The following is a 26,789-nucleotide window of genomic DNA, read 5'->3' on the forward strand; positions in this document are numbered from 1 at the left end:
TCATGACCTAAGATGAAGTTAGGTCATGGGTGGCTGCTTAACCGACTGAGCCACCCAAGCGCCCAGATGTTGCGTGTCTTTTTATGTGCCAGTTGGCAATTTGTATATCTTCTTTTGTGATACATTTGTTCTGACCTTTTGCCTGTTTTTACTTTGGTTCTCTTATGAAATTATCATTTTATTAGGAGTCTTAATGGTGTCTTTTAAAGAGATTTTAGTTTTGATGAAATCCAATTGATCTTTATATTTCAGGGCTAAGTGCTTTTTATGTTCTAAGAAACCACTGCCTACCATAAAGTTATGAACATTTTTTCCCCACATTTTCTTCTAGAAGTTTTCAACTTTTATGTTTAGGTCTATGACCCATTTTGAGTTAGTTTTGTGTACAATGTGGAAGGTCAAGATTCATATTTTTCTATGCAAATATCTGGCTGCTGTAGCTCCATTTGTTGGAAAGATTACTTGGCATCTTTGTAAAAGTCAATTGGCCATGCATAAGTCTATTTCTGCACATTGTTCTGTTCCACTGGTCTATAGGCCCATCCTTCCGCCAATACGCCAATACACTGTTACTTTATGTAAGTCTTAGGTAGCATAATTCTTTCAACTTGGTGGTTCTTTTTCAAAATTGCTTTAGCTATTCAAGGTCTTTTGCATTTCCAAATACATTTTAGTCAGTATGTCAATTTCTTCAAAAAGCCTCTTGGGACTTTTACTGAAAGTGCAATGAATCTGGTGATAAATATGGAGAGAATAGACATACTCATAATTGTGTCTTTCAATCCATGAACATGGTATGACTTACTCTCCATATATTTAGTCTTTCAGTTCTCTCACACCACACATCTCTGACCATTCCTCTGCAATCATATCTCACTTTGATGACAGCTGGGAAAAGTTTTCCACTTTTAAGGACCCAAGTGATTAGATTGGGCCCACCCAGATAACGCAGAGAGCAGAAGTGGAAAAGAAATGAAAGACAGAACCCTGGGAAGCACTCGAGCTCATATAGTGAGCCTGGCCTCATGACCCTTCTCTCAAGAGAGGGTGCCCCCTGGAACTGCAAGGCCACGGGCCAGAGCCAAGGCAGTGGTCATGCTGGAGGACCCTTGGGGTGGAGGATGCCAGCCTTGCCCCTGGCAAGCATGTGACATTGGGACACTTCCTTTACCCATCTCCCGTATCCACAGACCCAGCCCCAGGAGGACAATGACACTGGCCAGAAGTGACTAAATGTTAACATACCTTTCTGTCCCTTCCTGACAGGGAGGGGAAGGGGTGCTCCAGGGGTCAATGGTTGCTGTAGTTCACGGGGTGGAGGTCAACTGCTATGTTTACTGCTGGTATCGAGTGGCTGAAATAAACAAGACTGTCCCCACCATATGCATGAGCAGAGCTCCTGGACCTCAGAGCTCAGAAAGCAATGTATGAGGGGTCAAAAGCAGTGGCCTTAGCTCCACGTTACCTTCCCCTCTATTTGACTCTGGGCATCCCTTGCGGAGTCTGTGGGGAGAGAAGGCTTTGAGGGCCTGTAAGCAGGAACCCTGGGAGACAGCCAGGAAGCTGCCCGGCCCAGTCCCATTCCATGGCCCACGGACATCCCTGTGGCAACAGAGTTCCCGCACAGGACTCAGAGACCCAGGTCGAGGTTTCAGGCCCTTTTCCGAGACGTACTGCCCTCTCCTGCCTCTCAGCCTTCACATCATCCTCCTCGTTTTAGTCACCTGGAACCCGGTTTCCTCTCTCGCAGAATTAAGAACTGTCTTCAGAAGGCAACACACAAAACCATTTTCAAACTGACTTTAATCTTTTTTTTTTTTGCTGCCCAAATATTGTACATGCAGAAGCCATGTGAAGAATTTTCTCCTCAAGGGAATTGGCAAGAGTGTTGGACGAAACAGCCGGCAGTCCTCCCAGCCGTCCACCTGCCACCTAGGAGCCACAGCAAGTTTGGGAAGATGCTGCACATAGAAAATGTATAGAGCGCAGATATAAAAGGCTAATTGCTTCTTATCTAAACAGTGTGCTTGTCAGTCCCTATCAGCTATCTCTTTCTTTGCAGGATGCATTTGGAAATTCTAAAAAAGGGGTTCCTGCCTCCTGTGAATTTACATTCTAAAGGAGTGGATGGAATAATCAGGCCAACTTTTCCTAAGGAAGCAGCCACTCTGCCTGTGGAGATGATGTCTGGTGAGAGATTCTGGAGAGAGGAACGGTTTTAAGACGCAAAATACTTTGACAGGAAGTAAGTGCCCTCTCTCCTCCCATCAGAGACCATTGCCTTCAACGTCCTCAGGTGTTCAACTCTCCCACGGATGTCATTCTAGAAGCAGAAATGAGGACTGACCCGGTCTCATCTGCTGGTGGGGATACTGACCTACGCAGGGTGCAGCTGAGGTTGTGACATCACATCAGCACCGTGAAAATTGTCCATTGTAGACAACCCTTAATTATTTCTCATCATTATGCAAGAAGAAAAGAGGGAGAACAAACCACGAAGAGGGGGAAGCAGAGTCTGTTAGGATTCCCAGAGTTCTTGTCAGAAGCAGCATCTGGGCATGGACGGATGAGGACCTGCACCCAGTTGGGGCACGAGGGGCTGGAAGGTTCCGGCCCGTGGAACCAGGTGCACCAGGTTCAAAACCCTCCTCAGCTCCAGATCAGACTTTTAAAACCTGGAAGGAACCATGGAGCAGCTAGCAAATGCTCTGATTTTGCGGATGAGGAAGCTGAGGCCCGGAAAAGAGAGGAGTCTCGCACAAGGTCACAGTTTTGGACAAAACTGTATATAACAGCCTTCCATTCCCTGTAACCAGCCGTCCAGGCCATTGACCCGTGGGGCGGATGCTCTGTTGCCCATGGATTCCCAGGGCCCATTTCTGTTAGTCAAACTCTCTGGGCCCCAGTCTCGCGGACCCTTCCTGACAACGGGGTGGACTCCTTGGGGTGGGGGTGGGGGGGTGGGGACCAGGGCCCCTGGCCTTACTGGCTAAGTTTCCAACTAGAGCCCCGGAATGTTTTCCCAAAGCAGTAACGCACTTTTCAACAAACATCGCCCCAAGCTAGTCTAGGCCCCTGACAGAATTCTCTTACTGGTGTGGTTCTCCTCACAGGCACAGCCACGCTGGGCCCACAAAAGCCCGAGCTCAGGGTTGGGGGAGGGGGGGAGAAGGAGTTGCTTTGCTACATGGAAAGATTAAGCCCTTTGTCAGAGAACAAGGTCCCACCATCAGGCACGCCAACACCTGCGGCCCAGTCGGTGCCCGGGGGGGAGACCGAGTTGCTCTCTTTGGCATCACCGACATTGCTCTGAGATGCTCAGGCACTCTCAAAATAACCCTTTCCCAGCCAGACCAGGCCAATCCAGCCGCCATCAGGCCTCGCCTGATTGGGCGGGACCCCCCTGCCTTCAGTCGCGAGTGTTTGGTTTTGCCCCGTCCTCTTCTGACCTGAGTGAAAAGCAGACTTGAGGGAGAAGGCAGGGGGGAGTCTACACGCCCATCGCTTCCCTCTTCGTTCAGTGAGAGAGAATCCGGTACAGGAAGCAGCATTTTAGAGAACCTCTTTGCGGGCCAGGATATTGGAGAAGACGGCGAGGAGAGGGAGATACAGGGAGGAGTCGGGCCGGGAGGCAGGCCTCTTCTTTTCCGGCTCCTTGCAGACGCCGCGGAAACGCTGCTGGACAACCTGGCCCGGAATGGTACACCATCTCCCGCGCCCAGGCGGGGGGCACCTCGTCTACACCATCAAGCAAAGGCAGTCATTTCTTGCACAGAGTTTGCACAGTGCAGGAAGCAATCAGAGACACAGAAGAGCAGCCTTACTGAAGCTCTGCTGCTTTCTGGGCCGAGGAAGAGAGGGAATGGGAGGCAGCGGGAGCCCCGGAGTCCCAGGGTGGGGGAGGAGCTCAGCGTCTCCTGGGCAGCAGGGCGAGGAGCAAGAGCCCCGGTCGCGGGTCAGGGCTCCTGGTAACGCAGTCTAAGATTGTGCTACATTTCATTTCCAAAGACGGACCCTTGGAGGTCTCTAGTGTCTTTAAGGGGTGGGGGAGGGGCCTGCTCTCCTGGAGGCTGGCCCTGGCAGGCGTCATGCCCCTGGGAGAACCGGCGATCCCACCAGCGATGGGCTACACGGGTGCCCTCTCTCTGGAGCCCCGGGGCTCTGCCTCACCCCCCTGCAATGCTGGCATGCCCCAGAGGGCCTCCTTAGCCTACCGCTCCTTTCCTGGGAGCACTGGGAGGTGGAAGAGACCGCACGGGGAGTCGTTTTGGAGATGGTTCTTCCCTGAAGGATCAAATCCCCCTTGTCAAACCTAGAGTTGGCCCCGTTTACTGGAGCCTGATTCATACCAAAGGCCCTCAGACCTTCCTGTAGGGAAGGAGTCTAAGAAGGAAGTAGGACACATGGAACAGAGCAGAAACGTGAAGACAGATGCTCTGAATCATCCGTCACGGTTCCTGCCCACAGCCCAGCAATGCCGCGGGGCCACCCCCATCTCTGCCACATCCTCCACGAATCCTGCCTGAGCAGAGGAAGGGGAATGGCAGAGTCCCATCCTGTACTCAGCTCTGGGTTTCACCTGGGGTGAGGAGGCCTTCAGAGCCAGGAGGCTGTACCTGGCAGCGAGCCGGTCCCAGTTCAGGGAGAACTCTGGAGGAGATGGTTCCTTCCTTCCCCACCATCCTCTCCTCAAAGATGCTGCCCTCCCCAGGGAAGGACAGGAGTCTCACTAGTGCTCCCTCCCGTCCCGGGACAGGCTCGCTCCCAAACGGTTTCTCAGACAAACCCCTGGATCCAGGAGGATGAGAAACAGACCCTTAAATCCAGCCATTCACCGTCACACACACATCAGTCTCATGTGACCTCACCATCATGGGGGGCGGGGGGGGGGGAGGGAATCCACTGGGGATTAGTAACTTATTTGGTGCCAAGGGCTAAAAAGAATAATTCCCTAAGGTGTACCCGGGGAGGATTGCTTCCCACTAGAGAGGTGGGAGAGTGAGTGGCCCAGCTCTTGGGCGGTTTTGGCAGCCAGGGACTGTAGGCAGGCCCAAGTCACCACACGTCACGCCCCATCTCTGGCTAGAAGTTCCACGGTGCTAACCAACCCTCCCCCAGAGGTGAGGACATCGTTGCCTGCAGCTCCCCAGAGGCCATGGCTCTGCGGGCAGCCCTCCACCTTCTCTGTCTTCCTGGGCCCCTAGAGGAATGAAGGTGATACCCCTCAGTGATATCCCCCATTCCCTGGGGATGACTGTGTGGCCTGGGTCTCACCACTCAGTGCTACATCAGCAAATGTCTACACTGTCCTGTGGATCACTACGAATCCCACCATTCCAAAAGTGTAGAGTACGTTCACGCCGTCCTGAGGGAGGCCGCTCTGAAGGTGAACACCTCACGGACAAAACAAAAAAATACCCTTTTGTGAGCGAGTTTCCTCCCTTTCCCTACCCTAGGGTCAAAGAGCAGAGCCCTTCGCCTTATTTTTAGAAACATGAGAAATGCATGCATTACCCAGTCCCGACAACAGGAGAGAATTTCTGCCTAAAGAGAAAACTCGACCCAGCTGCCTCCTCCCTCGCTCTACGCCCACAGCAGTCCTCATCTGTGATCAGACAAGGACGGAGGCTCCGGCAGGAGCCAGGAGCCCATTCGGTTCATTTCTTACTGCCCGTACCCACTTTCTGTCTGTGGGCAGGGCCGATGGGGTTTTCCTGGGAGAGAGGTGACCGGGCTCTGGCTTTAACCTGATGTGGCTTCCTGCCAGGAAAGGAGGCCCTTTGGGCAGAGACGCTTCCACCTCCACCTGCCCTCAGAATCCGCCTCTCTGCCCATCCATCCAGCTTTGGTTACAAATGGAGCCCAAGCACTCAGGCCCAGAGACCCCTCCCTCCACTGCTCGGCGGGGTAGCTCCCCTCCACCTCGAGTAGGTGGGTCAGAGTCATCGCAACACGTGGGGCTGACGCCGGGGGAAGAGGCAGAGGGACAGTCTTCTCCACACCTTGACCCCTCCTGCCACCTCTTGGCTCCCCACCAGACGCGGACCCAAGGGCTACTGTGTCCATCCCCTGGGCAACCTCTAGCCTTTTGCCCTAGACCCGAGGAGGAAGAGGACAGATTTGGGCATTTCCTAGCAGACATCTCACAGGGCCAGTCCAGGCCCTGGTCCCCACCCACAGGGCCCAGCTGTCAAATGAAGTCAGGGTTTTTGAGTGGTTTTGGGAAGCTCCAGACAAGGGTAGAAAGAAAGCAGAGGCAGGTGAGGCGCCTAGGGCCGGCCAGGCCACTCTCCAGAGGGCAGCTGCGGAGCGCAAGGAGGTGGGGAGGCAGAAAGGGGAAAGTATTGCTTGTACAGAGCTGGTGTCTATGGCAGTCTAGCTGAGTCCAGAGCCAGGCTGTCCATGGGGCCAGAAGGCTGGAGCCCAAGTGAGTCTGAGCTCCCACACAGGGACCCTGGTCTGGAAATGAGCAAACAAAGAGAGACCCAAATGATCAACCTCATGCAGCTAATCCCCAAAGGTCAGACGGGATTCTCAAGGGGCACAGGGCAGGTCAGCCCCAGCGCCCCCCATTCCAGTAAGCAGCCCCACCCTCAGCACCTCCTCCACAAGCCAGCCCCCCCAGCATGAGCCCAGAGAGGGACAGGACCACCCCCAGGGCCTGGAGAGGACACAGGTGCCCCCAGGGACCATCTGCTGGGGCAGATAACATCCCCCTTCTGAGGCCAGCCTCCTGGATGTCAAGACCCTCCACGTCCACACCTCCTGGGATCCACTGGGAGAGCTCCTTTGGCATGTTGGAAGTGAGGAGGTTCGGAGGAAGACAGGAGGTGAAGAACATGCCTAAGGGAGGTGCCAGCACTTCCCTCTAAGGGGCCTGGCCAGCAACCCTGGGAACTAAGACTTCCTAGCGTCTCACCCATAGGAAGGAGGCGGCTCCGGCCCGAGGGAGAAGATGGTCTCCAAGCCCTCAGCTCCCTGGGCATCCTCTGCTCCCCAGGCCCCTGGCCAGGGCACCAGATGAGCATGGCACATGCTGCAGATGCATTCAGTGGGAAGAGCTGCCAGAGCGCTCGGGTGGGAAGGAGGGCGTCGGGTCCCAGAGGGGCCTCGGGGTGGCCAGCTGCAGTGGGTGCTACATTCCTCAAAAGAGAGCAGTGGTGCTGGGAGAAGCAAAGGTGGAACAAAGGACAAGACAGAAAACTAAGCAGGGACCGCCAAGAGGCGGCCCCGGGCGGGGACATGTGGGCTCGGCCCCGGGCACAGGGCCAGGCAGGACGGACTGGCGGCCACGGCCCCCATTTTTACCCCTGGACTCGGGGGGGATTGGTGCCCACACAACACTCCTTTGGGTTTCTTTTCAACAAGACACAGAGGGATGTGGATTGTAGCCCATGTAGTCACCAAGACTGACCGTACCCAGACAGATGAACAGATATAACGTGGTCACACACAGACACAGACACACACACACACACACACACACACGCACACACTACAGTCTCCACTGCCAGCTGGGACGGGCCCAGTAGCCAACAGGCATGCAGCAGGGCAAGGGGGCCAGAAAGACACAAAGACTATGTACAAGGGAGGGGAGGCCATCAGGCATCCCTTCCCACACTACATCCTGGCCTCTTCTGGAGGTCCTTAGGAGCACGAGGGGCTGGTGGCACTCTCCAGGGAGGACTGGGACAGGCGCCTGGTGAGGGATCCAAGCGAAGAGTCTGCCACTGAGGACGTAGGGAAGAGTTTGTACCAGCCGGCGACCGCGGCGCTCAGGTCCAGCTCGTCCAGCATGATCTGGGCCATGCCCATGAAGCATTTGTGGTCCATGCGGCCGTAGTCTCCCCAGACGATCACCTGCCGGAGGGGTTGGGGGTGGCTGGTGAGACAGAGGCACTGAGCCAACTCCCTGACTCCAGGGCTCAGTAGTGGGCCCAGGAACCTGCAAGTTTCACCAGAGCACAGATGAGACAGAGAGAGCTGGAACGAAGACTGATCTGGGGCAACAGCTTACTGAGCACTTAAGATGTGCCACAGGCTCGATCCTACAGACTTATATCTATTATCTCAACTGTTACAACCATCTAGGTAAAGGTGTTGTGTATCATTATTTTGACAAAGAGGACACTGGAGCTCAGAGAGGTTGATTAACTAACCCAGAGATATACCGTAATTGGTGGCAGAGCTGGGATGGGAACCTGGGTCTGCCTTCCAGAGCCTCCCAGAATCCCAGATGACAGCCTTCCCCATTAAGGAGCAGACTGAGAGTCCAGGACCTGAGTCACAGCTCCCAGTCTGCCGCTGGCTCATGGTGGAGCTTGGGGAGACCCCTGGCCCTCGCTGGACCTCAGTGTCCCCGTCCATAAAACTGGAAGAGGGGACTAGATGAGCTCAGTGATTTTCACGCTTGTGTTTTTATCGGTGGATCCTTTTTTCAAAGCGGAATCCCAATATATGCGTGCATGTGTGTATGGAAACAGACACCCAAGATCACCCCTTCCCCCACAGAACCCTGGAGTTCTACAGCCCTTGCCATTTGCAACTCTGAGGGCTGTTGCCATGCAACCGCCTCAGCCCAGAGGAAGGGCCCTAGATGAGCAGTCGCACAGCCCAGACAGTCCCTGGCTCAGGCCTCCCCTCCGCCACCCACGTGGCCTCCGGCAAGGCCAATAGCCACAGCCACCACCGTCAATACCTAGCGAGTAGCTGTCTGTGCGCCAGGCGCTATGTGAGGCTCTTCACATGCACCTCTCGTTTACTCTTCACAACATACCACCCGCAGACCGTGATGGAGCTGGAACTTGAACCCAGGACTGAACCCAGAGCCCAGCCCCACTGTGAACTATCCCCACTTAGCCTCTCGAGCACCTCAGGCACCTCATCTGCGGCTGGGGGTGATGATCCCTCCCTCCCAGTGCTGTTGCAGAGGGCACCGCACTCTCAGGCAGTTTGGGCGAGGTCACCTCGGCCCCGGGGTCACCCTGGCTGTGCAAGTTACCAGCTGAAACCTCACACGAGTCACTTCCCCTTTCTGAGACTGCAAGATGGGGATCATCATACCTACTTCCCAGGACCATCTCGAGCACAAAAGGAGGTCAGGACTGGAAAGCACTTAACACAGAGCCTGGCATGGAGCTGATGAGCAACAGACATTAGCGCCGGCTGGAAAGAGAAGGCGGCGGTCACACCCTGCTTCTACCTACCAGCAGGGCAACCTGGGGGACAGTGGAGCTGTCCCCCTGAACTCTGGTTTCCTAATGAATCAACCAGGGGCAATAACACCTCCCTGGGCTGTGAAAACAAACATGTAAAGCGCATCAATGCACCCGGTACGGTGCCCAGCACGGGACACATCGTACGTGGAAGAGATCTGAAATGACAACCTGCGGTTTTTGAGGATTGCCCCATCACACTCACCTGCAGCACCTTGCCCTGGGGCCCCTCGTCAAAGAGCAGAGCCTGCTGGTACAGGGGGTCACAGGTCTTCTTGGCGACCTTTGTCTTCTTTTTGGCCAAGCAGGCCCCATTCTCAAGCAGGTAAACCTTGATATAGGTGGCTGCGGGACGGGAGAGAGCATGATGGGAAGGGTCCAGGAGAGAATGCTATGCCCTGCCCCACCCCCTGACATCCAGCTGGCCTTGGAGGTGACCAAGGTGAGTGGGATGAGCTGACCAGTGGACAGCAGTAGAAAAGATGGACTCAAACACTGACTCGTCCATCCTCCCCTCCCCCCAACCCTGTCCACTGGCCTTCCAGGCAAGCCAAGTCGAGAACACGGCTCTAGGCCAAGGGGCAGCTGAGGATGTGCTAGACTCGGAGCTCAGTTGCATACCCCTCCCTGGCAGGACCCCAGATGGAAAACCCCTCTCCCTGCTGCTCTGCCTTACCTGGGAGGGATTTGGAGCCTGGTTTGGGGGTCAGGCCCCGGGCCTCAATCACTTCCACCTCCAGCTGGCCACTCCGGTCCATGATGGCAACGTGCACGTCCCCTGCAAGGGAGAAGAGGGACAGTCCAGGCAGAGGCAGACGCAGGGGCAGGCCGGCCAGCTGCTGTAGAGAACGCCGTCTGCAGAGGACGCTACAGCACTGGAAAGGGCACAATATGCAAAAAATTGCATGTGCCAGGATTGCTCTCGGGAGGCCACTTGAGAGCAGGCTGTGAAATACTTTGATAGGTCCCCTGAGGAGAGGCAGGGGCATGGCCCTCGGTGGGGGCCATGCTTGAGTAACAACAAATGGCTGCCAAATTCCCAGGCGAGGCTGGTTTCCTGGGGGGCTTCTGTCTCACCGAACAGGACAGCAGGTTTGGGGACAGAACTTCCGGCGTCAGGAAGAAAGCGAGGGAGGCTGTGGGTTTAGCGGCTCTTATTCACCTTCTACACAGCAGCCCTCCACCACGCCCCAAAATACATTTTGTCAAACGAATATAGACAAAATATCAGTTTGAAGAGACGCAGAGATAGGAGCTTGTGTGGGACAGGAGGCCCCTGCCTGGGAACGAGGGGCCTGTTCGTACCCTTGCCAAAGGAGGGAGGAAAGGCCGGCTTTCCTGGGAGCAGAGAGCTCAGAATTCCTCACTATGCTCCCACAAACGATTATCTCGCTGAGGCAAGTTCTGTGTGAAGTCATGTCAGTTATTTCTAGAACTCTTCGCTTTGTTCGACACCAGTTAGCAGAATTTGAAATTATGCATTAGTCACTTGGAGCATCCTTCAAAGGAGTGCAGAATCATAAGCCTGATGCAGAAAGATTAAAATGGGCCAGACTTTGGGTTCAGCCACCCGTTTTAGATACACTGAGCTATCGTGCAATTGTTTGTATTTGCATACTTGGGAAGATGGGGATTTATTACTTTCAGGAAACCTCCTGGAAGTCATCGCCCTCCCTCTAGCTATTTCTGACCTCCCCATGGGGGAGTGGGAAGGGGGAGGTCTCACTGTAACATCCCTAACAAGATGAGCAAATACAAGCCTGTCCTTTCCACTTCTAGACACCAGGCGGCACCACACACAAATGTTCTAGGCTGTGGTGGTGCAAAAGCCTTGTGGAGATGGCTGGCTCCTCTCACTGCCTCCCAGCCCCTGGCTGGGCCTAGGGCTGGGAAAAGCAGATTCCCCAGGCCCGTAAGAGCCCGTAAGCAAGGGCTGGGAATTAGCCAAATCCTACCCAAGAGCCAGAGGAGAGCTGAGGGGTCCCCGTGGACCCCCCCTTCCAGCAGACAAAGCCTCCTGTGTAAGCACATTAGAGCAAGACAGGGCAGTATGGTGGGATGGAAATCCAGCTCCACAGCTTGGCTTACGGCAGAGCACTGTCTGAGCCCAGCTCTCTCATGGGCTGTGACGTCAGCACTTTGAACCTCAACACTTTGAACCTGTGAGGTCAACACCTGAACACTGTTCAAATGAAGACTGAATCCAGATGTCTGGGTCAGACTCCTAGGTAGGACTGATGGGGAAGCTAGTTCCTGGGAGGAGCTGCTTAAAGCCAACACAGTATCTAAGAGAGGGAAAGAGGGAGGGAGGGGACCAGAAGTGCAGCTAAAAGGACCAAGTGTAGACTCCGGGAAATAGGTCCTAGCTGCAAGGAAGGGAGATGAAAAAATTACTTAAAAGGCTTTTAGGTGCCAGGCACTATTAAGTAACAAGTCAAACAAGACACACTTTCTAAGGAGTTAATGAAATAACTTCACTCAAAGCAGCGAATAGGAACTCAGTGAATTGTTGTTAGATTGCAGTACTGAGGCAGGCATTATTATTCCCATTTTACAGATGAGGAAATTGAGGCCCAAAGAAGGGAAGTGACATGGCCAAGGTTACACAGAGCATCAGTGGTAGAATGGACTTGGTGAACACCAATGCTGTGATGATTTTTGTTCACCGTTTTCCGCCCAGCACTCAGCACCGCCAGGCGGGTAGCAGGTGGTGGGAGAGTAGGGGGGGGGTGGTGCGTGGTGGTGAGGGCAGGGGTGTGCTATAAAGCTGCTGCAGGGTAGCCAGCAGAGCAAGGCTGGCTCCCCTTGTCCTCTCTGATGAGAGACAGACTGAGGAGTGCCGGGCTCCTTCTTGGGGCACAAAAGCCGGAGTGAGGGCTCCTCTCTGCAGCTCACACTGTATCACACAGGGCCCCCACCGAGCTCGCCCCTTCCGCCCTACTTGCTCTGCCCTCAAGGAGACTCACCCATTGGTGGTGTCGCCAATGTCTGTCGCCCCACAATCTGGGCTGGTCCCAGCCCATCCAGGAAATCACTAAACTGGCTTTCAGCCCCGAGCCGGGTGGTGGGGAAAATGAACCTGGAGGAAGAGGCAGAGGGGTATGAGGTGGTCTAGATAGTGAGATGCAGTGGCTTTGCCCCAAGGACACTGGGCCATGCCCCTCTGTGCCTCAATTCCCCACCCCCTACACAGTACGAGAACACTACTTTAGCTGGGAACAAACAGAACTGCTCATCTCTGCACATTGAAGAAAAATACTTTGATGTCTCTTGAGAAATAATAAAGATAATAATGTTATTCAATCCTCAAGCACCAGGGTTTCTAAGATAACCCTTAGAAGGCAGGGCTTGCTGGGCACCTGTGTCCTCCCCAGGGGGGTATGGATGCCAAGAACCAGAAACATAGGCCAGGAATTTCAATGCCTGGAGCAAGTTCCGAGAACTGAGGTTTAGTTGACCATATGTTTGAAATCCAAGTCAATAATCTGAGGTGGTGCCCCAAACAGCAGCCGAGACCAAAATAACACAATTACAGGGTTGAGATAAAAGGCGAGTGATGGTGGGTGGTCCCTGGTTGTGGGGGCCTGGAAATAGTAACAAGCAAACTGACAGTGATTGAAAGTTGGCCAGACGCCAGCAGCACACTGAATGCTCAGCATACATTATATCATTTCATCCTTATAGCCATTTCCGCGCTCCAGGGGCTATTATTCAGTTTTACAGATGAGAAAACAGAGGCTCCAAGAGGTGAGAGACTTGCCTTGACTTCAAAACAGAGAGGATGCCCAATTCATAGGGTCATGGCGGGGGGGGGGGGGGGGGGAAGATCAGGGCAGGTGATGCATGAAAGCCCCAGACAAACAGGAAACAAAAAAATGGTAGTTATTACGTTGCTGCCGTTAACATCAAGGGGAAGTGCTACTTGTTCATGTCCTCAAGCCTAGATGTTCTGGAGGTGGCCAGCAGACAAAGGCCAGATACTAGAGGGCTGACCCGGGTCTTCTCAGGACATATGAAGGACCGAAGTTCTAAGACCTCCTAGCATAGCCTCGGTTCCTGGCCTGAGAGATCAGGTTGTCCCAGAATGACTCCCTGTTGGAGAGTTTGGCCTTGAGTTCCCCTTGGCCAGTGACAGGCAGGGAGAAAGACACAGGACATACCCTTGTTGAAGAGGGCCTAGATCTCCCCAACTAGGAAGTTGGCTGGGCTCTACTTCCTGGGAAGGGGCTTCGAGGCCCACCCACTCTTACTGGCCAGCAGCAATAGCCTCATACTGAATTCTGAGGAAAATGGGATCTGAGAAGGTTACATACATAAAGTAACAGACTCTCAAGGTCACAGAATTAGAGAGAGCGTAGAGGTTGTGAAAAAAAGGTTATAGAGTCCAATGGCCTTAATTCAAATCCTGACTCCACCACCACCGAATGGCTGTGACCTGGGGTAAAGGACCTCACCCTCTTCCCATGCCTCAGTCTCTCCACCTGTAAAATGGAGTTATAATGGTACCGACATCCCCCAGTGTTGTTGTTGTGTTAAATGAGATACTATTTTTGCTCTGATAGTAGCTGGCAGATCCCAGAGTAAAAGGCACTCACCTGATGCCCTGCATACAGTAAGATGCAATAAATGTCATTGGCCATTTGCATTCATGGAAGTGGGCACAGTAGTGACACATGAGGTCACAGAATCCTAAATAATAGAGCCACAGGGTCCTAAAGTCAATGGGCCTTGATGAAGCCAAACCAAAAAATCTTAAGTCATATAACCAGTTGCATAGATTTAGGAGAGACCAAGGGAATATCTAACCCAGTGACTTTCAAATTTTTAACTGTAACCCCCCCTTCCCCCCCTCCCCCCAGGCAACAGAAGAAATATATTTAACACCATGGACCTCTGTGTATCCATATACTAAAAAAACAAAAATTCCCAAGGTAATTCATCCTCACTCCACAGGATATGTTTGAATTTTCCATTTCTTCTTCTAATGTTGGTTTTGACCCACTAAACTGATTTTACTTCCTGCCTGAGTCACCACCCACAGTTTGAAAAACACTGATCTAGTCCAACCTCCTCCTCTAAGCCCCAGGCAAGACCACTTGCGAGAACTCCATTCATCTGAGCCATAACAATGGTTTCAGAGAAGAATTTTAGGATCACATTTTCCTTTCGAGCCCTCTCTTCTGGAGCAAGGCAGCATGTAGGTGCTGGGGGGGGGGGAGGGGGTGGGGATGAGACATACAGATGGGATACACTGCCCTGGGGCTGCTGGGGGGTATTTGGAGGGGAAACAGCAGCCTGGAGCAGAGGAAGACTGGGGCCTAGGCGGCGGACGTCCAGGGCGGGCAGGGACGCAGAAGAACCCGGACATCCGGACTGGAAACCCCCACAGGAAGATTTCCCAGCCCTGCCCCTGGAGGGTGCAGGAGGGTGGGGCGGGGACCACAGTAGGCATGGGCTGCACGCACGTGCCCTCGGAGCTGTTGCTGTTGGTGCTCCCATCGGTAGACTCCCGGCTGCCCTGGCGTGTGACCCGACTCCGCATTTCCACGGCGATGCCTGTCTCTGTGCTCCGCCGGATGTTGCTGCGCAGCTTCTTGGTGGCCCCTTCTGTGACCCCCCCGAAAGCACAGAAAGGGAACAAGGTCAGATCGCTGAAGAGGCTTCGGAGAGCGTGCTGCCAAAGTCACCTCCCGGGAAGGGGCAGGATGGGCAGGACTCGAACTGGAGGCAGGGGCACAGGTGAGCTGGGGCTGCAGGGTGGGGGGATCACCAGGTGGAGACCAGCCCTGCAGCCCTCACTCAGCCTCATCCCTGCCAGGCTCCCTGATGGCCACCTTCCCAACGCAATTCCAGGCTTTGCCCCAAATGGTTACGTGCTCCTTTCTCTTCTGGAAAGTTTGCTTTCTCTGGCATTCCCAGATTTGCTTTCCCCCTTACCCTCATGAACCCTATCACACCCCGACCTCACAATCCACCTCTGACTCTGATTCCTTCACAGAACCAATAAAGAACCCCATGTGAAGTTTAGCCACTCTCACATTAACCCACATTCTCAATGTGGGCCTGAATGTGGAAAGAGATGTGTGTGGCGGGCTGGAGGGGCCGTTAGGGAAGCAAGACTGAGAGGGACCACTAGGTTGGCCTGAATTGACCTTGGTTCTGAAAGAGAGGTCTGCAGAAGAACTCCAGAAGCCATGCGGTGAGAGCTTACTCGGTGTCTCTGTACCTCTTGTTTGGAGGGCCCTCTACCCTCACCCCAGCCCCCTTCTTGAGCCTTGCAGGGAACACGGGGCACTTTGCCTCTCCTAGCAGCGCACCATCCTGCCTGGGTTTCCATGGCAACCTCCTCAGCATTGCAGTGAGGTCCCACTAGACACCCTCTCCTCCTGGGGGTGGGGGGAGCAGAAGACGAGTGGAAGGTTTGCAGGGCTTTCCCCTGCTGGCGCTTTGCTGCCTACGGAGCTTCATAGGTAGGAAGAGACACTCAGATAAGGACGATACCAAAGGAGCCATTTGCTGTCACTGGTTAGAGGCCTGGGCAAATGACGAGTGGAGATGCTGACAGGGATGGGGAGGCTGGGAGTGGGGCCGGCAACACAGCCTCCAAAAGCAGTGGGGAGGGGGGAGTTGGCTATGCTGGCAACCTCCTCTCTTGGTCACACCCAATGGTAAATTGGGGAGGGGATGTTCAAAACACCAGCCTGCGCAAAGGGGAACTTTATTCCTCCTGCTTCGTCCTACTTACCTTTCAGGAAGTCCCACTGGGAGAGGGACGGCTGAGAAGGCCGGCATCACTAGCAGATGGGATGGGGGTCCTGGGAGTGGGGATGGGCTGGTGGTGAGGAGGAATGTCTTCTCTGAAACCACCCCAGCTTCTGGGATATTGGAATAGCTACTAACCATGAGTCAATGAGACCGCTGATATGACTGTTTGCTGGCCTGTTTCTCTCCCCCCCCCACCTTTCTCTCTCTCTCTCTCTCCCTCTCTCTCTCTCTCTCTCTCTCTCATACACACACAGTCACTTTAGCTCATGTGTATTTCTTTCACATTGACATAAGCAGATATACATGAGTGCTAATGATCATATGTATGAGTACAGTGATCTCACACACCAGGTCACGTATGTTCATATAATGGGCACACAGTCGCAAATGGTCCTACCAGGTCTTAGTCATACATACACATGACATACTCTGCCACGGACATGTGACCTTCATGCCCTAACACTTGGAGTTGAACCCATCCACTCGATCACACACGTAGATACAAACTCATAAATGGTGTGTGACCCACTACACATACAGGGCAATAACAGTGGGTGTAGGGGACTCACGGTGTCCCTGGCTCCTAACTGCCACACACCCCCTAACCCAGTTAGGAGACAGAGGGTCTGTGGGAGCTGCACTTTTTCCTCCCTTCTCATATCCCCCCCCCCAACAATACACACCCTAAGCTGAAGCCAGAGCCTCACCACCCCATGGCCCCAATCCCCCCTCTTCTACAACTTGAGAAGCTTTGACCCAGTTGGGAGAAAATTTACCTTCTTTGACCTACCCAACCCACTATGAGCCCCTGGGAAGGGTGTCACAGAATCCTGAAGTGTTGGAGACGCCTCGCTGACCTCCCACTGCCATAGATGGAGAGCCCAAGGTCCACATGCTCATAGGGCTAGGGCCAGACCCCAGGCCCACACTCTCCCAGTCTACTGATAGCCAACTTTTCACCCCCTCCATCAACTCCACATCGATTTGAGAGGTGATTCAGCAGAGATTCGGTTCTGTGTCTTTTGAGTGGGGAGAAAGTTCTTGCAACATCAGAGAAAATTCCTCTACTGGTTTGATACTTGTCCAGTCTGAATTCTATCCATCTGGGGAATAACTTTATGTAGGCTCTCTCTCTCTAGAGAACTGGGTTCCTTGCAATAGTTCTGTGGTTCCTGGAAATTGAAAGACTCAAGGAACCATCCCATCTGTCCCACCACATAGAAGGGAGAGGCAGTCGGAGCGCTCAGCACCACTCACAGGGCATCTCCTGGAAGGGTCCTGAGTCCTCTCCCCACCTTGACCCAGAGCCCAGAGCTGAGGTGGGAAGAGCTGCTGTCCCTGGTACTGAAAAGAGGAGCTCCATTTGGGCAAGGGCTGGAATAGCCCAGGGTGGGCCCTGAGTAGACCCAGCCTAAGGCCAGACCAGAACCCACCTATGTCCTGGGACCCTAAAACTCTGACCCTACCTTCATCATTGCTCCCACAACTTAGAGAATGTTAGATATAGCCGGAAGCTGGGAGACCATCTCTATAGTTCCATTTTATAGAAGAGGAAATAGAGACCCAGTGGAAATGTGACTTTCCCAAGGACCCACGGGGAGTTACAGAGCCAGAATGAAACTCTGAAGTTTCAGGGTGAGTTTCTTCAAGGCCACTTTAGGAAAATGTGAGGAAAAAACTGGAAGGGGCAGGCCGGAGGCAGGAGAGTTAGAGAGGAGGCGGGGGCAATAGTCCAGGCTAGATATAATGGGTCCTGAACTAGGACACAGGAGGAGATGGGTGGGGCTGGAGCCAATGCAGATTATGGACAGATGAGGAGGAAGGAAGCTCCTGGGAAGGGCAGACCTAGAGCTCAGAAGCTGGGGTCCAAGAGAGGAGTTCTCCCCACTTCACACAGCCCAGCCCTTCAGGGAACTGAGCCATCCCATCTGGGGGCAGCAGGGGCACCCTGCTAGGATCTTTTCCCAGAACCGAGTTTCCAGAGCCAGTGCGAGGTAGCCCATACATCCCCCTGGGGCCAGACTCTCCTACCCAGAAGGAGGCTCCAAGTTGGGACACTGGCAACCTCAAGACTGGGGAGAAAAAAAATGGAAAGAAAGAATTACAGATGGGAGAGGAGTATGCTACTGGTGAGAGGCAGAGTTGTGGGGGCTAGAGAACTCACTTCTTGTTGGGTCCTACTGTGTGGCCATGGGTAATAATAATACCAACAATTTACCAATTATCTATTATGTGCTGGCATGAGGCTGAGTGGCTTTGCATATCCTGTCTCATGTAATTCCCTGGAAAGTCTGCAAGACAGGTATCATTGTCCTTATTCCACAATCAAGGAAGCAAGCTCGGAGAAGCGAAGTAACTTGCCTGAATCACCCAACTAGTAAATGACAGGGTGTGGCTGTGAAGGCCAACTTGAAGTTGTTCTCCAGGAAAGTGCCTTCTCCTCTCCAGGCTCAGATGCCTCATCGAGAAAATGAGTGTAGGGGACTAGATGATCCCAAGGGGCCCTCCCTGCTCTCCCATTCGGAGATTGGATGATTCACAGAGAATTTTGGTTAAAAGGGCATCTGGGCAATTCTCCTGGCTCAGGCCCCAGGCCTTCAGCTGTACCCATGCCTACCATGGAGACAAGTGATCCAGAAGCCTCACCGTCATTCATCTCCCCTCGAGGCTTGAGATCTTCTTGGTGTTTACTCCAGTCCCTGCCTGTTAACTGTGGAGTCTGGGTAGGTGGACAGCCCCAGGCAGATCACCAGAATGTCTCCCAGTGACTCAGGCCCCAGCCCTGACCTTGGAAAACCATCTGTTCAAATCACTTCGGGCATGAAGAAGCCTTTGGGTCTGAAGCTGAATCAGCCAGATTCCTAAAGCCAGACTCCTGGAGCCCAATACCTCCTCAACCTCCTAATCTTAATCCCCCAACCTTAATCCCACCCCTTGGTTCTGTGCTAGCTGAACTCCTGGATCCCCATCCCCCTGATTCCCTAGCACCAGGCCCACACTGCAAACACAAAGGCCATGCCTTCTGGGCCACTGATAACCCGAAGCCCCCTCCCCATCTAACATTTCTCTGAGCTAAAAAACACACTGCAGCTTGATTGCTGGAAAAGACCATCCCACGTGCTCCTGTGAAGGGCTTTGTAAAAATCTATTTTAAGGCCTGGAAAAGTCTCCCACCCTCAACTGGGAGTCTTGATGAGCATTCTCTCTGGATCCTCCGGCGCCCCCGCCCCCTCACCACCCCCATCCAGCTGCCTATTTGAAGGTTTCCTGGGGAAGTTGTTACTCTGAACAAAATAAGCAGGAAGAGATTTTAAAACAAAACCAGCTGGTGTCTGGGCTGATGCCACAAAGTGAGGAGGTCTTGGGAGGGGAGGGCTGGCTCCTCCTCTGTGATGTGGGGTCCAGGGTGACTGTGTGTGACAAAGTGGGTCACCCCCCAGTCCGAGCATCACTAGGACTCCAAAACTAGGTGGCTGAGAAAATACGTTTTTCAGGATGTAGCTGTTAAGGCGTGTGTGAACGTGGCTTTGGGAGGTATGTGCGTGTACGTATACGTGTGCGACATGTTTCTGTGACCATGGGCTGTTGTGTGTGTGCGTATGCGACTGTGCTTCAGTGATCTGGGTCTGTACGTTACTACTCAGAGGAGCATGCTTGTGCGATTTGCATGACTGGCTTCATTGTGACCATGTACAAGCGTGAATGACTGCAGTATGATTTCCCGGCAGTAGGGGTGAGTCACCTGAGCAAATGAGCACACACCGTATGACGATACAAGGTGTGTGTGTCTCTCTTGTGACTTGGTAATGTGTGGCTGCATTCCTGCGGCTATTTGTACTTGGGAAATTCAGAGAATGCAGGTGAGACTGTATCTTGTGGATGCGTGTCTGTGGAGCCGTGCCACTTAGCACAGTGCCAGGAATACGGTGGCTGTTGAATGCGTAAGGGTGCGCACGGAGGCAGCACAGCGTAAAGTTCAGGAGCATGAAGCCCGCAGCCCGGCTGCTTTGAATTCAGGCTCCAGCGACCCGCTTGCTATGTAGTTGGGGGCATCTTACTTCCCTTCTCTTGCTTCAGGATCTGCCTCATGGAGTTTATGGGGATCCAATGAGTCAGGACATGTACTGGACCCAGAGTAGCAGCTGGTATACGGTAAGTGCTATATAAGTATTTGTAGGCATGAGGACGCCCCCTGGGTGCCCCGTCATTGCAAGGTACCCCACCCCACCCCCTCCGTGTCCCACGTCCCCTCACCAGACTGGGGGAGCTGGAGTGTGCTCTTGCTCCACTGAGTCAGGCCCACGATGGCCACCATCTTGGCCCCAAGGCTGCTGCGCCGCTTCTTGGCCGTGGTGGTCCCGGTCCCACCCCCAGCCTGCTGGGAGCCACAGATTTCACCGCTGATGCTGGAGCTCCGAACCACATTCCTGGAGGCCGCGGCCGAGGCCGGACCAGGCTCCCCGTTAAACATGGTCCGAGGGGCGGCAAGGCCTCAGGCAATCCTGTGGGGGGAGGGCAGGAAACAAAGGGGTGCCACATCAGGCCCTGGGGCCACTCTACGGCAGCCCACCACTTCCTAGCTGTGTGACCTTGGGCAAGTCACTTGGCCTCTCTGAGGCTGTGAGGATTGAACGAATCAATAAACATAAAGAGTGTGCACAGGGTCTGGCTCAATAATGGAACTATTCTTATTAGCACATGGCTATCCTGGCAAGTGACCTGGTTTGGCCAGGTCAAGGCAGAGGCTGTGGAGTCGTACGGCCCACTCTTGAATTCCAAAGGCCTCTACACATTGGCTGTGTGATCTTGTGACCAAGCACCTCGCGGCTTCAGTGAACACCTCAGCAAAACGAGAAATAAAAGCACTCACCTCACAAGACTGTCGAAAGGATTAAATTAGAGCATGTGAAGGCGCCAAAACAGTGCCAGGCACGGAGTAAATAGTAAGTGTGATTATTGTCATGGCCAATAATAAGAACAGAGACAGCAAGACTGGCCCCAGCCTGTGGGGTGGGGGTGGGGGTGGCGGCTCCGGAAGGGGCCCTCCTGCTGGAAGGGACAGCACAGAAAAGTAGAAAGAAGCAGGCACAGGTCGCCCTTAAGCGCACCACGGAGTGGCGGCCCCTGGAGGCATTTTGATCTGATTTCCTCCCAGTCTCTTTCCTATGCATTTTTAAAAATAATTGAACTCATAATGCAAATACAATTTTGCATCCTGGTATTTTTCGTTTAACATCATATCACAAGCATTTCCCACTGTCGTGAACGCTTGGTATAAATGTTTTAACGCCACCATAATATTTCATTGTATAGAGGTAGCATAATTGACTTAAGTATTTCAATATCGTGACCTCTTAGATCGGGTTTGACTTCCTCCTCTGTCTCCTGTCTTCTTTTTTTTTTTTTTAATGTTTATTTATTTTGAGAGAGAGAGAAGAGGGAGGGCAGAGTGAGAGAGAGAGAGAATCCCAAGCAGGCTCTATGTGGTCAACACAGAGCCCAACACAGGGCTCCATCTCACAAACCATGAGATCATGACCTGAGCCAAAATCCAAGAGTCAGATGCTTAACCGACTGAGCCACCCAGGCGCCCCTCTCCTGTCTTTTAAACAACATCACTCAACACTGCTTTGATCTACTTATTTCCTTAGGATTGAGTCCCAGAAACAGAGTCACTAGGCTGAGTGTGGATACTGCCAGGAGCCTCCCCAACAGCCACACTCCCTTCCTGCTTCTTGACAGAGCGCTGGTTTTATGCAGCCACCACCCCATCCCATTTCAGAGGCAGATCCTGATTAGTTCAAGCCAATCAGTGAGCGGCCCTCATCTTGGTAACTTGGTACAAGGGCAGGCATATGACTAAGTTGGCCCGATCTGACTTAAGGGGAAGATTTGGATTCCATGCTTACCAGCGAAGTGGGGTCTCTCTCCCCACTTCTTTCCTCAAGACTCTTCCCCCTAGAGAGGGCCCAGTCCCAAGAGGAATCCAGTGTTGTCGAGTGCAGCACAGCACAGACAGAAAGGACCTCGGCCACCCTGGAGCGTGCTTTTCTCTGGCCTTCCGGTTATGTGAGATAATGTGTTTTCCACTGCCTAAGCCAATTTGAATCAGTGGTCTCAGTTACATCCCAAAGCATCCTACCTGATACCAAGGACATAAACATTTCTCTGATTCTTGTAAAATATTGCCGAATTCCTTTCCAAAGCTGGATTCAAAAAATATCGAAGCACCCCCAAATTTCAAGGCCTGTGCAGAGTGCCGAGGATACAGCAGCGAGCCAGGCCGACTTGGTCCTGCCCGCTCAGAGCCTCCAGTCCAAGAGAGACAGACAGCGAGTGACTGATTACGTAATTAAATATTAAATTGGATTGTTCTGATGAGTGCTAGGGAAGACAGAGGGCATTGGAAGCCACTCTGGGGGAGCTGGGTGGCTCAATGTTGCACAGAGATGGGATCTCCAGCTATCGGCCTCTACAACTTGGCTGAAGGTCCAATGCTGCGGCAGGTGCCCTCTGCTCAGAGTATGGGAAAAACGGCTGCTCCGGCAGGCTCTGCACACAGCCCTTCCCAGCTCTGTCTCAGCCTACAGAGCTCTTCCCAGGGCAGCCCATCTCCGGTCACTTTGCTCGACCCTCTGCTCTCAGCCCTGTCACCCTGAGGGAATCTGCCTTTTCAAAAGGACATAGTTGAAGTGTCAGGTCAGGGGAGAAGGAGGGAGGAGGGAGGATGCCACTCTAGAGGATTTCAGTCCCCAGATAGCTGTGAACGGTGGCCACTTGGCCTCCTGGTCAGCATGGCTCCTGCCAACCAGGCAGATTAGGGCTGACAGTGGGGATGAGTCAAAGCTGTGTTCTCCCTTCTTTGTGGTTGTCTGGACTGTTTTCGCTCACCCTGTGATGTACACAGAGTCCCGGATTGTATTTCTCCATCCATCCCCCATTAACCTTGCAGCTAATGGAAAGTCCCCCTGGACTTGGGCCTATGATGATCTCTTCTCTTCAGTTTCCAATTCTAGTGCCAATTTGTGTGGTTTTTTTTTAGGTACCTGCATGGTCTTTTGGTGAATGGTGGGAGAGGGCTTCCAGCGTAAGTCTAACTTACTCTTTAAAGTATTGTTGTTAGGGGCACCTGGGTGGCTCAGTCATAAGCGTCTGACTCTTGGTTTCAGCTCAGGTCATGATCTAATGGTTTATGAGTTTGAGCCCTGAGTCGGGCTCTATGTGGAGCCTGCTTAGGATTCTCTCTCTCCTCTCTCTGCCCATACCCCACTCATTTTCTCTCTCACTCTCTCTCTCTCTCTCTCTCTCTTTCTCAAAATAAATAATAAAACAAACTTTAAAAAAATGTTTAAAGTATTTTTGTTAGGTGTATGGTAATCTCCACGTCACAGATCAGAAAAGTCAAGGCCTTGCCCATCCTACTTGGCTACGAAATGGCAACATCTGGACTCGAACCCAGGTCTCCTCTTCCCACAAAGATGTGAACACACTCAGCAGTTCCTGCCCCATCAACCCAGACCTCACCCAAAGGTGTAGGCCCATCCCTCTCACTCAGGCTTTGCCCTGGGTCTCCGGCTTTTCGAAAACTCTGCAAGAAAATTATCTCCGATGAGAAAAACCTCTCTGGGCCAGGTTTCCACAGCAGGCACAAGCATCTGGGGGCAGTAGAAACCCCACCCAGACACAGCTGGAGAAGCAAGCACTTCCCTAGCACAGCCTACAGGAAGCTCAAGATTATCACTCCCAGGGGTTGAGAAGGGAAGAAAGTATGGGACAAAATTCCTGACCCTGCCAACCCAGGGGCTCATGTTTCCTCATGAATAATGAATGACATTGACAAGCAGATGGTTTGACATCCAGGACTCTGCACCATCTGGAGCCACTTTCTCATCTTTAACTACCCAGGGATCACCCAGAGGGGCCTAGAGAGCTGGTGAATGCTTCAGAGGGCCCAGCCAGATAGGCCACCCTCAAGGGGACAGGAGGAACCAGACCCAAAGCAGTGGACCCAAGGTCTTAGGGCCTGACCTCTGGTGCAGGAGTGCTGGGCAGGGCAGCCTGGGAGAATGAAGAATCAGAAAGTGGGATTAGAATGCCTATGGATTCTTTGTGTCACTTTCTCTGGGCCTTGGTTTCCTCATCTGTGTGTAAAACGAAGGGATTGGATTAGGCGATCTCTACAAATCCTTGTAACTGGAGAGCAGAGCCTAAGAACACATTCTGCATTGGCAGAATGGGGGCTCTGGCTGCTTCTCTGACAGTCAGTCTAGTTCAAGAGGGATAAGACAGAGGGGCACCGGGGTGGCTCAGTCGGTGAAGTGTCTGACTTCGGTTCAGGTCATGATCCCATGGTTTGTGAGTCCAAGCCCCACATCAGGCTCTGTGCTGTCAGTGTAGAGCCTGCTTGGGACTCTCTCTCTCTCTCTCTCTCTCTCTCTCTCTCTCTCCTTCTTTCTCTGCCCCTCCCCCACTCGTTCTCTCTCCCCCACCCCCAAAATAAATAAATAAACTTAAAAAAAAAGAGGGGTATGGGGCACCTGGGCGGCTCAGTCAGCTAAGCGTCTGACTTTGGCTCAGGTCATGATCTCACAGTTCGTGAGTTCGAGCCCTGCGTCGGGCTCTGTGCTGACAGCTCAGAGCCTGGAGCCTGCTTTGGGTTCTGTGTCTCCCTCTCTCTCTGCTCCTCCCCCACTCATGCTCTGTCTCTCTCTGTCTCTCAAAAAAAAAAAAAGAGGTTTAAAAAAAGGGGGGGTAGACAGAGAGACAGAGCCAGCCACCTGGCCCCCATGTAAGTCCTACTTATAGCGCCCTCTGAGCCATGAGACCACAGGGACGGGGAAGGGGCAGCAGGCAGAGATGGGGGCAGAGTGTGAGGGGCCAGCAAGCCACAGAGCACAGCATCTCACATATTGGTGGTTCCAAGAGATTGCTAAATGACCTATATCCTTTCTACAAAAGTCACTTCAACAATTCTCTGCCTCTGAGCAGGACTGTCCCTTTCCCAGCCCAGTTCATGGCACCTCAAGGAAGGGAGCCCTTCCTCACCGGGTCACAGACACCTCACTCTGGAGTTCTCTCCGCTGACCCCCATCTACTGCCACAGCAGCATCTACTACTATGGCTCGGGTGTCCCCTCCAGGGACGAGTCCTACTGTCCCCACTCCTGCCAAAGCTCCATGCCCGCAGATACCTTCCAAGCTCCCCAAGCAAGGAGGATAGTGTTTTCTTTCCAGTTATGGATGTTTGGCCTCTACCCTGGAGTCACAGTACCCGAAGCGCTCCCCAGACCATCTCTTGAATCCTGACAGCTGGGGTTTCAGAGCTCTGCCAGGCTACCCAGGTCCCTCATGTGTCTAACCAGATCATAAGCCTATTTTGAGAGTCAAACAGGGCCATCCAAAAGCCCAACATAAACCTAGCTACCCACTCTTTCAACAGGAGAGACCAAGGAATCTGTCACAGGGTGATGGACTGGTAGGTTGGAAGGGATGGCAAATAACTGAGGCTCTTACCACCTCTCTCCTTCTTCCACCTACAGCAGACATCACTAATCCATCTCTTTCCCACCAAGGACAGATTTAACCTCAGAATCCCTCTCAACACAGCTCCAGCACCAATTGGTGAAAAGTGGCCCATGATTTAAAACAGATTTGCCAACCCCATTCCAGCCTGAGTCTTTCATTTTGCAGAGTGGGAAATCAAGGCCCAGGGAAAGAGACACACCCAGGGTCACACAGAAAGTTGGTGACAAAACTAGAGCTCCAACGCAGTTCTCCTAACTCCCAGGTCCCACATCACCTGGCAGGTGCTTCCTCCCCACTTTGAAGAAAACCCAAACTCACCCAACTGATGAATCTGAGCGTGGTGTTCCACATCACAGGGGGCTGTGCCCCTACCAACAGCACACCCCTAGGGCATTTACACGAGGCTTCTGTTAACTTCTGCCCAGACACCAGTTTTCAAGAAAGGAGGTGAAGGCAATCAGGGTAGCTTCTAGGAGGAGGTGATGTGATAAGAGCCTGGAAGGAAAGAGGGGAGTTTAGAGGAAGGGCTAGTGAAAACATCTATCCTTAAGGGCTTCCAGGAGCTTGCAGAGTTGAGAGACAGACTTTTGAGATGGCTGTGGGATGTTGAGCAAATCATTTAAACTCTCTGCTTCTGTTTCCTACTTTGTAGAAAGCATCTCAACTCCTGGGTCCCCGAATCTGCCTGTAGGCACGTTAATGTCAAACTACTGCTGCTGAAGCCCCACCCATAATTTTAAGACTTTTAACACATGAGGGACAAATGGAGGCCCAACGGCTAAGGAGCTCTACATCTTACTCTTTCTTCCTCAGTCCTCCCTCCCACTGAAGGGATGTCCCTCCCCAGATACTGTGAGATACCCCGGGATGGGGGGTGGAGCACTTCTGGCTCCACCCCCAGCCATGTGACCTGGAACAAGTCATTCAGCCTCTCTGAACTTCCGTCTCCTCTTCTGTGTGGGGGAGTCTACTTGCCACCTGGACGCAGCCCCACTCTCCAGGCTGGACTTGGTGTCGGATGGGATAAGGAGGAGCCGGAAAACGCTGATTAAAAACACAGGCTTTGGAGGCAGACCTACTTGGTTCAAAACCTAGATCTGTCACTTGCAAGCCATATGACACCGGGCAATTTCCTTAACAACCCCTCCCCCGTCCCCGAGCCTACTGCTCCTCACCACTAGAGTGGGGATAATAATGCCTGCCTTAGGATTATTAGATGAGATGCTACAAAATAAGGATCGGTAACGTGCTAAGTGCTCGGTTGGCCAACTACACTGTTACTACA

General features: G+C 53.0%; 1 protein-coding gene across 2 annotated transcripts in view; it reads right to left on the reverse strand.

The window, feature by feature from the left end:
• Positions 1-1,808: 1,808 nt before the first annotated feature.
• The window catches only part of RIMS3 (regulating synaptic membrane exocytosis 3), a 40,535-nt gene continuing 15,554 nt past the window's right edge, over positions 1,809-26,789 (reverse strand). Inside the window, exons 2-9 of one of the 2 annotated variants that reach the window (XM_030326565.1) lie at positions 25,823-25,999; positions 20,235-20,482; positions 14,681-14,822; positions 12,182-12,294; positions 9,892-9,993; positions 9,421-9,560; positions 9,064-9,165; positions 7,800-7,860 (exon numbers count right to left, since the gene is read on the reverse strand). In XM_030326565.1, the coding sequence (XP_030182425.1) occupies positions 9,064-9,165; positions 9,421-9,560; positions 9,892-9,993; positions 12,182-12,294; positions 14,681-14,822; positions 20,235-20,451 (816 nt within the window). In that variant the 5' untranslated portion in view covers positions 20,452-20,482; positions 25,823-25,999 and the 3' untranslated portion in view covers positions 7,800-7,860. Of the gene's footprint in view, positions 7,861-9,063; positions 9,166-9,420; positions 9,561-9,891; positions 9,994-12,181; positions 12,295-14,680; positions 14,823-20,234; positions 20,483-25,822; positions 26,000-26,789 lie in introns of both variants that reach the window. The other variant, XM_030326560.1, reaches the window with a different exon arrangement.

The sequence above is a fragment of the Lynx canadensis genome, chromosome C1 (genome assembly GCF_007474595.2).
Source record: "Lynx canadensis isolate LIC74 chromosome C1, mLynCan4.pri.v2, whole genome shotgun sequence".
In the NCBI taxonomy this organism is placed as follows: Eukaryota; Metazoa; Chordata; class Mammalia; order Carnivora; family Felidae; genus Lynx; species Lynx canadensis.